Raw genomic sequence first — 12,500 nt, 5'->3', positions numbered from 1 at the left:
TAAGTTAATACTTTGTAGCGCCACCTTTTGCTGCGATTACAGCTGTAAGTCGCTTGGGGTATGTCTCTATCAGTTTTGTACATCGAGAGACTGACATTTTTTCCCATTCCTCCTTGCAAAACAGCTCGAGCTCAGTGAGGTTGGATGGAGAGCATTTGTGAACAGCAGTTTTCAGTTCTTTCCACAGATTCTCGATTGGATTCAGGTCTGGACTTTGACTTGGCCATTCTAACACTTGGATATGTTTATTTTTGAACCATTCCATTGTAGATTTTGCTTTATGTTTTGGATCATTGTCTTGTTGGAAGACAAATCTCTGTCCCAGTCTCAGGTCTTTTGCAGACTCCATCAGGTTTTCTTCCAGAATGGTCCTGTATTTGGCTCCATCCATCTTCCCATCAATTTTAACCATCTTCCCTGCCCCTGCTGAAGAAAAGCAGGCCCAAACCATGATGCTGCCACCACCATGTTTGACAGTGGGGATGTTGTGTTCAGGGTGATGAGCTGTGTTGATTTTACACCAAACATAACGTTTTGCATTGTTGCCAAAAAGTTCAATTTTGGTTTCATCTGACCAGAGCACCTTCTTCCACATGTTTGGTGTGTCTCCCAGGTGGCTTATGGTAAAGTTTAAACAACACTTTTTATGGATATCTTTAAGAAATGGCTTTCTTCTTGCCACTCTTTCATAAAGGCCAGATTTGTGCAATATACGACTGATTGTTGTCCTGTGGACAGAGTCTCCCACCTCAGCTGTAGATCTCTGCAGTTCATCCAGAGTGATCATGGGCCTCTTGGCTGCATCTCTGATCAGTCTTCTCCTTGTATGAGCTGAAAGTTTAGAGGGACGGCCAGGTCTTGGTAGATTTGCAGTGGTCTGATACTCCTTCCATTTCAATATTATCGCTTGCACAGTGCTCCTTGGGATGTTTAAAGCTTGGGAAATCTTTTTGTATCCAAATCCGGCTTTAAACTTCTTCACAACAGTATCTCGGACCTGCCTGGTGTGTTCCTTGTTCTTCATAATGCTCTCTGCGCTTTTAACGGACCTCTGAGACTATCACAGTGCAGGTGCATTTATACGGAGACATGATTACACACAGGTGGATTGTATTTATCATCATTAGTCATTTAGGTCAACATTGGATCATTCAGAGATCCTCACTCAACTTCTGGAGAGAGTTTGCTGCACTGAAAGTAAAGGGGCTGAATAATTTTGCACGCCCAATTTTTCAGTTTTTGATTTGTTAAAAAAGTTTGAAATATCCAATAAATGTCGTTCCACTTGATGATTGTGTCCCACTTGTTGTTGATTCTTCACAAAACAATACAGTTTTATATCTTTCTGTTTGAAGCCTGAAATGTGGCAAAAGGTTGCAAAGTTCAAGGGGGCCGAATACTTTCGCAAGGCACTGTATATCACTCCAGTGTAATTTGCTAAATTGTAAATACTTCGCCACTATTGGCCTATTTATTGCCTTACCTCCATCCTTCATTTGTACACACTGTACACAGATTTTTCTAGTGTGTTATTTTCTGTAAGATTGTTTATTCCATGTGTAACTCTGTGTTGTTTTTGTCGCACTGCTTTGCTTTATCTTGGCCAGGTCGCAGTTGTAAATTAGATTTTGTTTTCAACTGGCCTACCTGGTTAAATAAAGGTGAAATTAAACAATAAAATTGTTGTGATTGCGGCTGAAAGTTTTTGGGGACTCAAGGAGAGGCATTACAAATCAAATCAAATCAAATGTATTTGTCACATACACATGGTTAGCAGATGTTAATGGTCACATACACATGGTTAGCAGATGTTAATGGTCACATACACATGGTTAGCAGATGTTAATGGTCACATACACATGGTTAGCAGATGTTATTGGTCACATTCACATGGTTAGCAGATGTTAATGGTCACATACACATGGTTAGCAGATGTTAATGGTCACATACACATGGTTAGCAGATGTTAATGGTCACATACACATGGTTAGCAGATGTTAATGGTCACATACACATGGTTAGCATATGTTAATGGTCACATTCACATGGTTAGCAGATGTTAATGTGAGTGTAGCGAAATGCTTGTGCTTCCAGTTCCGACAATGCAGTAATAACCAACGAGTAATCTAACCTAACAATTCCAAAACTACTACCTTATACACACAAGTGTAAAGGGATAAAGAATATGTACATAAAGATATATGAATGAGTGATGGTACAGAACGGCATAGGCAAGATGGAGTAGATGGTATCGAGTATAGTATATACATATGAGATGAGTAATGTAGGGTATGTAAACAAAGTAGCATAGTTTAAAGTGGCTAGTGATACATGTATTACATAAAGATGCAGTAGATGATATAGAGTACAGTATATACATATACATATGAGACGAGTAATGTAGGGTATGTAAACATTGTATTAAGTAGCATCCACTAATGTTCCATCCTCACAGGCCCCTGAGCCTGTGTAGGGGTGTGATTTGGAGTATGGCTGAAGTAGTGGGATGTTTTTTTAAATTCATTTTCTTTTTGCATAGTATGTGGTGGGTTTTATTCTCATTCACTACACGTACAGTAGGTGGCGGCATGCACCTTCAACATTTATATGCGGACCGCCATAATACCAGAGGAGAAGAAGAAAGCAAAGACAGTATAGTATAAAGATCGGCCAACACTGCTTGTAGGCGATGTCATGGTGATGTTGGCTAGCTAAACTCATACATAGAACCAGTCTCTCGCGCCAAACTGCGCATGTGCAGGCCGTCAAGTCAAAGGCACTCCTTCAATATAAAGTTGTTTTTGACGAGAATGAAAACGTGTCAGTTTGTCACTTTAACGAGGTACTACTTAAAACATTGGCTCGAATCTATGTTGCGCCTTTAGATTTTGAGGAAATTAACAACTAAGGAAGAATGTTTTACTTCTCTCATTGATTTCTCAAACCCCAACCTGGTCCTGTTTGGTCTGTTTCGCAAGCGTTCCCGGAAGTCTCGGGATGCTTCGCTCCTGGGTTTAGAAACTCTGTGAAGAAAGGTTCTAGGCTGCCGGAAAACCACACGAAGAAGAATTTTATTCTCGCGAGATGTGAGAAACAGCGCCCCTCTGTTTGATTGACTGCGGGGAGGAAACGGGAGGGGAGAATAACCTCCGCGCCTGGCGATAGCAGCAGGCTATACACACACACAACTGTTACAATCTTACTCCAATAATACACATGAGTGTTATTCTTCTTCGAACGCTAACATAACGCCGTCGCACCGATTGCTTTTTTGCTCATACTCAATCGGAGAGGAGGGAAAAAACAAAGGACTAGTTCCAAAAAGAGGAAAAGCGGCCTATTTTTGTTCTTGATATCCTGGTGCCGCCGGTGCAAGCTCGCACGGCCGGCGTAAATATACTCCGGTGCTCTGACGGGCGCTTATTTTACTTCTTCAACAAAGATTTCCATACTCTCTTTCCATTCTCCACTACCTCTTCCAGTTTACCCCCTCTTGTTAGTTATCCTGCGGTAACTGGCTTTAACTCCGTGCGCTAGCGGGAGCCAAGGCGGCCTGTTTTGTTTTGCAGCGTATCCGCCATGAACCGCGGACAACAACAGAATCTGAGCGTGCTGCTTTGCTGACTATCACTGCCTACGTGCCACGAATATGCAGGCCAGAAGTGCAGGAGCCAACTTTAGATAAACATCCGAGGAAGATGCGAATAAGGAAGGAATGCGGGAGAATAAACGAATAAGATTTCACTATTAACGTTAGCAAAGCAGCTCTGTTTGAATTTGGTACGAAGGTGCCTAACAGTATAATTGGAGGCCGGAGTTGGAGAAAGAGCGCCACCACACCAGTGACTGTATTGTTGAATTAAACTCGACCAGCGAGTGCTGCTCGCTCCACGGATTGTGTGAAAGACAAGTGCACGGGCTTTGATTAATTCATTTACTCGAGATTTATTTTTGTATGTATATGCACTTAATGGGATTAACCGTTGTATTTGTATGCCATGATGATCATTTGGGCATATTTCGTTCCGTGGAAAAGAGGAAAACGCTAAAGATGAATTGGTTGTGATTATGAATACAGTAATGTTCTACCCATGCTACCACGAACAGACTTCATACCTGTGTGTTTAACTGATTTGTAGCTAACTTACATTCTAGCTGTATCACACATTTACCTATTTGGTGCATAGACGATCTTACCAGCACTATTTTGGTGATAAAGCTACGCAAGGTTAGCACCATTAGTATTTAGCTAGCTACATCAGCCATCTATGCCCTCCCATCCTCCTTTAGGCAATAATAGGACGGACGAGAAGGGAGTTGTGGGCCTCTTCTCCATTTAAACGTGAGCCACAGGACTTTCGCCGGAGGACCTGTGTGTGTGTTTGCGCGTTAGTTTTTTTTCTCGGACTGGATGTTTCCGTCCCTTGGCTGTTGAGATGAACCCGGTGAATGCCACCACTCTGTACGTGTCCGCGTGTCGTTCGGTGCTGCAGTGCGACCCTCGCGACCCCCGGGCCCTGGCGGAGCTCTACAAGCAGCTGCCCTTCTTTCGTCAGTCGCTGTCCTGCCTCGTATGTGGTAAGTGCATCGGTAGTATTATTTTGAGGGGCTCGGTTCCCCTGTATATATCCATACGGCTACTATACCTACCTAACCTAGCTGTGTCCCCGCCGTGGAACACCAGGCATTGTGACACACCCCCGTTCCCATTGGATGTCGGGGAAACTAGTTAGTCGACGGCGTGGATGTCTACTTTAACTAACTAGGCTAGCTACTGCACGTCTCCCTGCGATCCATTTCAATGTATTCCATAGCTTCACACTGATCCAGTCTTTAAACTGGCTGATTTGACCGAATTGCTTGAATAAAATCAAACCAGTAGCTAGCTACTGCACGGGTTAGCTACATTTCACCATTCTTCATAGCTAGGTAGCTAACCTCATCCAGCAGCTCCAGCCCATGTGTGACTAAATCACTGTCGGACAGGTACATGTATTTGCACAGCCAGAACAGAAGCGAGTGTTTGTCAGATGTTTATTTATTCATTCAACGTCTTTTGTTCTGTCCGGTGCCCTCGTGACTCTGTCAGTGGGGGGGGGGCATGTTTGTGTTGTGAGATGGTGCGTGCGCAGTCTTTAAAAATGCATTTCGAGCCGAGCCCCTTCCTGAACAGAAAGGCAGCCGCACTAGCTCAGTCAAGAATACTACTGGTGCTTTTGTCCTTTTTTTGTGTGGGGTGTGAGTGATGATTATACACGAGGTTCATTCAATGGGGTGACGTTTTTACTCGCTGTTTATTATCTATGCATAGTCACCTAACGGTACCTACATACAAATTACCTCGACCAACCTCTACCCCGCACATTGACTCGGTACCGGTACCCCCTGTATATATTCTCCACATTGACCCGGTACCCCCTGTATATAGTCTCCACATTGACCCGGTACCCCCTGTATATAGCCTCCACATTGACTCTGTACCGATACCCCCTGTATATAGTCTCCACATTGACTCTGTACTGGTACCCCCTGTATATAGTCTCCACATTGACTCGGTACCGGTACCCCCTTTATATATAGTCTCCACATTGACTCGGTACCGGTACCCCCTGTATATAGCCTCCACATTGACTCGGTACCGGTACCCCCTGTATATAGCCTCCACATTGACTCTGTACCGGTACCCCCTGTATATAGTCTCCACGTTGACTCTGTACCGGTACCCCCTGTATATAGCCTCCACATTGACTCTGTACCGGTACCCCCTGTATATAGCCTCCACATTGACTCTGTACCCCCTGTATATAGTCTCCACATTGACTCTGTACCGGTATCCCCTGTATATGGCCTCCACATTGACTCTGTACCGGTACCCCCTGTATATAGCCTCCACATTGACTCTGTACCCCCTGTATATAGTCTCCACATTGACTCTGTACCGGTATCCCCTGTATATGGCCTCCACATTGACTCTGTACCGGTACCCCTTGTATATAGCCTCCACATTGACTCTGTACCGGTACCCCTTGTATATAGCCTCCACATTGACTCTGTACCGGTACCCCCTGTATATAGTCTCCACATTGACTCTGTACCGGTACCCCCTGTATATAGCCTCCACATTGACTCTGTACCGGTACCCCCTGTATATAGCCTCATTGTTATTTTGTTACTTTTTTGTTTTTTTATTTAGTAAGTGTTTTCTTAACTGCATTGTTGGTTAAGGACTTGTAAGCACTTGTTTCATCTTATTTTTATGTAATCTTTATTTAACTAGGCAAGTCGGTTAAGAACAAATTCTTATTTGCAATGACTGCCTACCGGGGAACAGTGGGTTAACTCCCTTGTTCAGGGGTAGAAGGACAGATTTCCACCTTGTCAGCTCTGGGATTCGATCCAGCAACCTTTCAGTTACTGGCCCACTAAACATGACTGAAGTCGGAGCTGCAGCCGCTGGGTAGAGGACGCATCCAACATGGTCTATATCTAAGGCGTTTTTGTTTTTCTAAATGGAACTCTGCAGCGTGAGTCTCAGCTGCCATCCCTAACGACCACTGTTGCTAAGGAAGCTGCTCTCAAAAGCACAGCGGTCATCAAGCCTTGCAGAGGCAATCAGTGTTGAGACGCCTCTTTGAATATTACCGCTTTATAAACAGTTGAAATATGCATTTAACAGAATATGAACCCTCTTAACTTTCTACCTGGACCATGTTATACTTTATATGACAAAGGGGTTTATTCAAAACCAATGTCGTTGACTTCATTGACATGCTGTTGTTTTGGTGTTGTGCTCACTTCATTACAGTTGAATATTCAGAGTGGAAGATCAATTGAATGAATCACTTTCGTATTTAACCCACCACCTCAGTACTCATTATCATCAGTCCACTGCTAAGCTACATATCATCAACTCGTTATTAAGGATGATTATGGCTCCTGTTTATGGTTTGTTGTGTTATGTTGTATGGACAATTGTAATGCTGCCGTTGGAGTGATTTATATCTCAACTGTTCTCACCCAGTTGAATAAAGGATAAATAAATGTTTGTCTTAGCATAACTGACTGAAAATGATTCTCTTCTCCAGGTAACCTGCTGCAGGACCCCATAGCGCCCACTAACTCCCAGTGCCAGCACTATGTGTGTCGGGGCTGTAAGGGCCAGAGGATGCTGCTCAAGCCGTCCTGTTCCTGGTGTAAAGACTACTCCCGCTTCCAGGAGAACAGGCAGCTCTCCTTATTGGTCCACTGCTACAGGAAGCTCTGCCTCTACATCGCCCAATCACCTCTCGCCCCGCACATTGCTAGCGCAGCCAGTGATTCGCCCGACCTCCTCGCCATTCTTAACGAGGGCCTGTCATTGGCCGAAAGTGAGCAGGAAGGGGAGGACACTATGGATTTGGCGAGCCAGTCTCCGCCGACGGCCCCCTCAATTTCTGACCTCAGACCTACTGAGGCTCTGCCTGCAGAGGAGAGCCAGGAGGAGGGGCTTATCCCTGTGGGTGGGGTTAACGGGCTTCCCGACTGTAATGGCCTGGCCAATCAGGACTTGCCACCACCTATTACCTTAGCTACAGGTGGAGTTGTCCTGAAGCAGGAGAGCTTGGGGGAGGAGCTACCTGTGTGTGTTGACGTGGTAGGTAGTGGGGAGGTGGGACTTTGTAACATTAGCACATTTGGGGAGGAGCTTAATAAACATGGCGGAGGTCTGCTGTTGAGCGTGGAGGAGGTTCTTAGGACCTTGGAGCCAGAACCCAACCCTGAACTGCCTGACCAGCCAGACAATCCCTTTGTACCCCCCCACAACGGATCTTACTGCCCTCCTACCCCTGACTCCCCTCGCCTCACCCCCTCCCTCCCCCAGAGAACATCCCTAGACTTCCCCTGCCTCCCCCCCAGCCCACCCCTGCCCTTCCCCGCCTACCCCTTCACTGCCACCGCAAGCGTTCACGCTCTGAGAGCGACAGTGAGAAGGTGCATCCCCTCCCCATCGCCACCATCCTCAGAGGCCCACCCCTGGGCGCCACCAACCTCCTTCACCTCCCAACCGCCACTGTCAAACGGGAGCCCAAACTCCCTTCCGCCATCACCCCGCCTCACCTGGCGCCCGTGCCGAATGGAGGGCCTCCCAAGGTGGGTAAGACGATGCTGGTGTCATCCAAGGGCCTGAAGAAGAGTCTGGAGCACCATGGGGGCCCTAAGAAGGCCTACACCAAGGCCAGGCAGGGGGTCCCCAAGCCCCGCGCCCAGCCCCGTGACCGCCTGCCCCCCCACGGCCATGCTCACCCTCTCTCTCACCCACCCAGCCCCTCCAAGCCCCTGTACAAGAAGCCGGTGGAGAAGAAGGGCTGTAAGTGTGGGAGAGCCACTCAGAACCCCTCTGTTCTCACCTGCAGGGGGCAGCGCTGCCCCTGCTACTCAAACCGCAAGGTGAGTTACTATAGATTTACTATAATAATAATATATGCCATTTAGCAGACACTTTTATCCAAAGCGACTTACAGTCATGTGTGCATACATTCTACGTATGGGTGGTCCCGGGAATCGAACCCACTACCCTGGCTTTACAAGCGCCATGCTCTACCAACTGAGCTACAGAAGGACCATGGCTTGGTCTGAAATCCGTGTTCCCCTATCTGTAGTTCAATGATTGTAAATAATATGAATATTCCTCCAAGGCATGTCTGGACTGTATCTGCCGCGGCTGCCAGAACTCCTACATGGCGAACGGGGAGAAGAAGCTGGAGGCGTTTGCGGTTCCAGAGAAGGCTCTAGAACAGACGCGGCTCACGCTCGGCATCAACCTCACCTCCATCACAGCTGCAGCCCTGCGTAGCCCGGCAACCAGCAACACCCCACACGGCAACCAGCTCATCACCACGGCAACAGGAGCGACGGGGGTGTCCTTCCTGTCCGGGGTGGGGGCAGGACATGAGGACAGGGGGTATGATGATTCGCTGGACATGAGGTTTGACTGTTGAAGACCCGCCCTCCCTGGACATTATTGACCAATGGGCTGTGCAGATGGACCTGGAGGGGCGGGGTTGAGAATAAGGCAGCTACTGTGACAGGCGGTAGAGGGAGTGTTACTCAGAGACACATACACTCTCCATACAGCGCCTGGAACATGCTTTTGGTCTTACGTACTGATGAGATGGATGGAAGAGGGATATCGTTACTGTATGTTCAGAGATTTTTATTTTGTGAGGGTTAGAAGTTTTGTTTTGTACTATCGGTGTGTAGGGCATGACGTGTTGGCCTGCGATAGGCTCGTTGTGCTGTGTGTCAGGGGGGGTGGTACCGTAGATAGTGCACTTATTTTGGCCAGGGCCTCGGTACACTAGATGGGGGTAGGGTGCCATTTGACAGGCCCTAGGCCTGTTGGTAGGACTCAGCCACAGACCGACATCAGTAGACTGACTGTAATTTATGAACTTTTGTTTTTGTACACAGAACTTATTAAATTCCATTTAAGAGGATGTTTTATGATATATTTTATAAGTTACATTAACAAACATTTGCAGTATTTATTGGATGTCACCTAACCTAGTGGGCCACACCCACTCCAACTGTCAGCCTATCAAATCCGGTGTGGGCGGTTCTGTCTAAATGATGTCCCTGTCCTATTGGTTTCTGCTGTCTCCAGCTGTCGTTTTGTTTCCCTCGGGCATTAAAAACCTGTAATATACATGGAACATATTTCCACAAAAAAGAAAATCAAAACCTAAGTTGTGTTGTTTCTTTTTGACACTTACACCAAAGCAAAATGAAATAAGAGTATTTAAAGTCCAATAAAATAATCACAATTCACATTACACAAATTGCTTCACATGACTTGCCATGCGCAATGCATACCTCCACCCTCCTTTGTCCTGTGGAGTCAGGTCACCTGCAGTCTTTAGTATGACCACTAGTAGTCAGTAACATCTACCCACCAGCAGGTGGCGTGAGATGCTTGATATAATGTCCACACATAAGATGCCTTGACCCAAGTCTGTTTTGTTGTGATAGATTGGTACTGAATGCTTACTGCTATACATGACCACAAGTGATGGTAGCCTATATTAGTTTCTTTGGTGTCTTTATTGTGCACATTTACAGACATGTTTTCTACATGAACATGAGAGCAGTTGGACTCGAGCACAAGTCATTAACATCAACAACCTATTTAGTGTGTCTCCATGGTCACGGCCACACACATCTGGATCTACAGGAGTCATGAACGAACGGTAAAAAAATTCAACCCCCCCCCCCTCCAGTGAGGCGGGTTAACTGGTAACCCTGTCCAGACCTCTCCGCTTGTCTGTACCTATGGATATATACGTCAGTCCATCATCTGTCGGGAGAATCGGTAAATCTTTTAGGAAAGTGAATATTACCCATGTCCTAACACTGGTTCCCATAGTGACAGTCGGTCTGGGCTACAGTACAGTAGGCCTCCTGGGTCATGGCCTTAAACATCTATACTGTGAAACAAAGTGGAAAAGTGCTGTATTGAATGTGTGGTCGCAGGCGGTGTTACTCAGGTCAGAGCTTGGGGTTGTGTTAAAAATATGACAGGCTACAATCAAACAACATTCAATGTCCATACAGTTATAACACAGAACCACAACCCCAAAACACCCCACGTTCATATTTCCATTAAAATCATCTGAGTTCAAACAGGAGAAGGAGACTCATCCTTTTAGGACAGATGAAAAGAGTACTAAGACTTATTCACAATCATCCCCTCACTTTTCATTGGTTGATTATTGGTCATTTGTCCAATGAAGTTCTAAAGCAGATGTTGAACCCCTACCTCACACTACTCAGCTGCTTTTCATCCAATCAACACAGGCCTGCTGGCCTTGGACACAGCTCATTGGATGAGCCATGAGCGAAGGCTGGATCCTAGGCACCTGGGTGTGGTTGGATAACCACACAAGCTCCGCTCACATGTCCAGCAGGGTCGCAGAGCTTAAAGCTTTGTACAACACTCACACACACAACTCTCAAATGATTTGTCTGTCAGCACACACACATGGCTCCCAAACAGTGTGTATCCCAGGTTCCAGCCCTCTGAGTCACCATACAGACGAACCCCTGACCTCTAGCTGACCAGGAAAGCCCCGAAGAAGCTGCTCCTCTCATCCATGTCGATGGCGGAGACATTGCTAACGGTGACGAGGAGGTGATCTCCGGCAGCCAATGGGAACAGCCCCCCCTGGTGGGCGGAGTGCAGAGAAAACTGGGAGTCCCGGGACCAGCAGGAGGTCCTGCTTGTCTTCATCAGCAGGATGGGTACCGGGTAGGAGGACACCTGGTGGAGGAGACAGCACCATCACTACAACTACCTTCCATAAACTCTCACGATATCATATACAGTTGAAGTCTGAAGTTTACATACACTTAGGTTGGAGTCATTAAAACTCGTTTTTCAACCGCTCCACAAATTTCTTGTTAACAAACTAGCTTTGGCAAGTCGGTTAGGACATCTACTTTGTGCATGACACAAGTCATTTTTCCAACAATTGTTTACAGACAGATTATTTCACTTATAATTCACAGTATCACAATGGGTCAGAAATATATATACACTAAGTTGACTGTGCCTTTAATCAGCTTGGAAAATTACAGAAAATTATGAAATGGCTTTAGAGGCTTCTGATAGGCTAACTGACATCATGTGAGTCATTTGGAGGTGTACCTGTGGATGTATTTCAAGGCCTACCTTCAAACTCGGTGCCTCTGCTTGACATCATGAGAAAATCAAAAGAAATCAGCCAAGACCTCAGAAAATGGATGGAACTAAAATATAACTTTTTGGCCATAATGACCATTGTTATGTTTGGAGGAAAAAGGGGGAGGCTTGCAAGCTGAAAAACACCATCCCAACCGTGAAGCGTGGGGGTGGCAGCATCATGTTGTGGGGGTGCTTTTCTGCAGGAGGGACTGGTGCACTTCACAAAATAGATGGCATCAAGAGGGAGGACAATTATGTGGATATATTGAAGCAACATCTCAAGACATCAGTCAGGAAGTTAAAGCTTGGTCGCAAATGGGTCTTCCAAATGAACAATGACACCAAGCATACTTCCAAAGTTGTGGCAAAATGGCTTAAGGACAACAAAGTCAAGGTATTGGAGTGGCCATCACAAAGCCCTGAACTCAATCCATAGAGCATTTTTGGGCAGAACTGAAAAAACGTGTGCGAGCAAGGAGGCCTACAAACCTGACTCAGTTACATCAGCTCTGTCAGGAGGAATGGGACAAAATTCACCCAACTTATTGTGGGAAGCTTGTGGAAGGCTACCCGAAACGTGTGACCCAAGATAAACAATTTAAAGGCAATGCTACCAAATACTAATTGAGTGTATGTAAACTTCTGACCCACTGGGAATATGATGAAAGAAATAAAAGCTGAAATAAATCATTCTGTCTACTATTATTCTGACATTTCACATTCTTAAAATAATATGGTGATCCTAACTGACCAAAGACAGGGAATTCTTACTAGGATTAAA

The 12,500-nt window shown here is 45.9% G+C and overlaps 2 protein-coding genes across 3 annotated transcripts in view; one reads left to right on the top strand and one right to left on the bottom strand.

Moving 5' to 3' along the window:
• The first annotated feature begins 3,112 nt into the window (after window positions 1–3,112).
• Window positions 3,113–9,476, top strand: LOC124039513 (E3 ubiquitin-protein ligase MSL2-like). Its single transcript, XM_046355566.1, is given in 4 exon segments — window positions 3,113–4,578; window positions 7,086–7,889; window positions 7,892–8,427; window positions 8,676–9,476. Coding segments are annotated over 4 exon segments (1,785 nt in total). The 5' UTR covers window positions 3,113–4,436; the 3' UTR covers window positions 8,979–9,476.
• A 585-nt stretch (window positions 9,477–10,061) lies between these two features.
• LOC124039514 (tumor necrosis factor ligand superfamily member 10-like) overlaps window positions 10,062–12,500 on the bottom strand; it is a 13,556-nt gene continuing 11,117 nt past the window's right edge. For both annotated transcript variants that reach the window (XM_046355567.1, XM_046355568.1), the window contains exon 6: window positions 10,062–11,296. In XM_046355567.1, coding sequence (XP_046211523.1) covers window positions 11,087–11,296 — 210 coding nt within the window. In that variant the 3' untranslated portion in view covers window positions 10,062–11,086. The remainder of the gene's footprint in view (window positions 11,297–12,500) is intronic.

The sequence above is a fragment of the Oncorhynchus gorbuscha genome, linkage group LG07 (assembly GCF_021184085.1).
Source record: "Oncorhynchus gorbuscha isolate QuinsamMale2020 ecotype Even-year linkage group LG07, OgorEven_v1.0, whole genome shotgun sequence".
NCBI lineage: Eukaryota > Metazoa > Chordata > Actinopteri > Salmoniformes > Salmonidae > Oncorhynchus > Oncorhynchus gorbuscha.
Note: the sequence above shows the minus strand (reverse complement) of the source record. Positions and strands in the feature narration are given on the sequence as shown.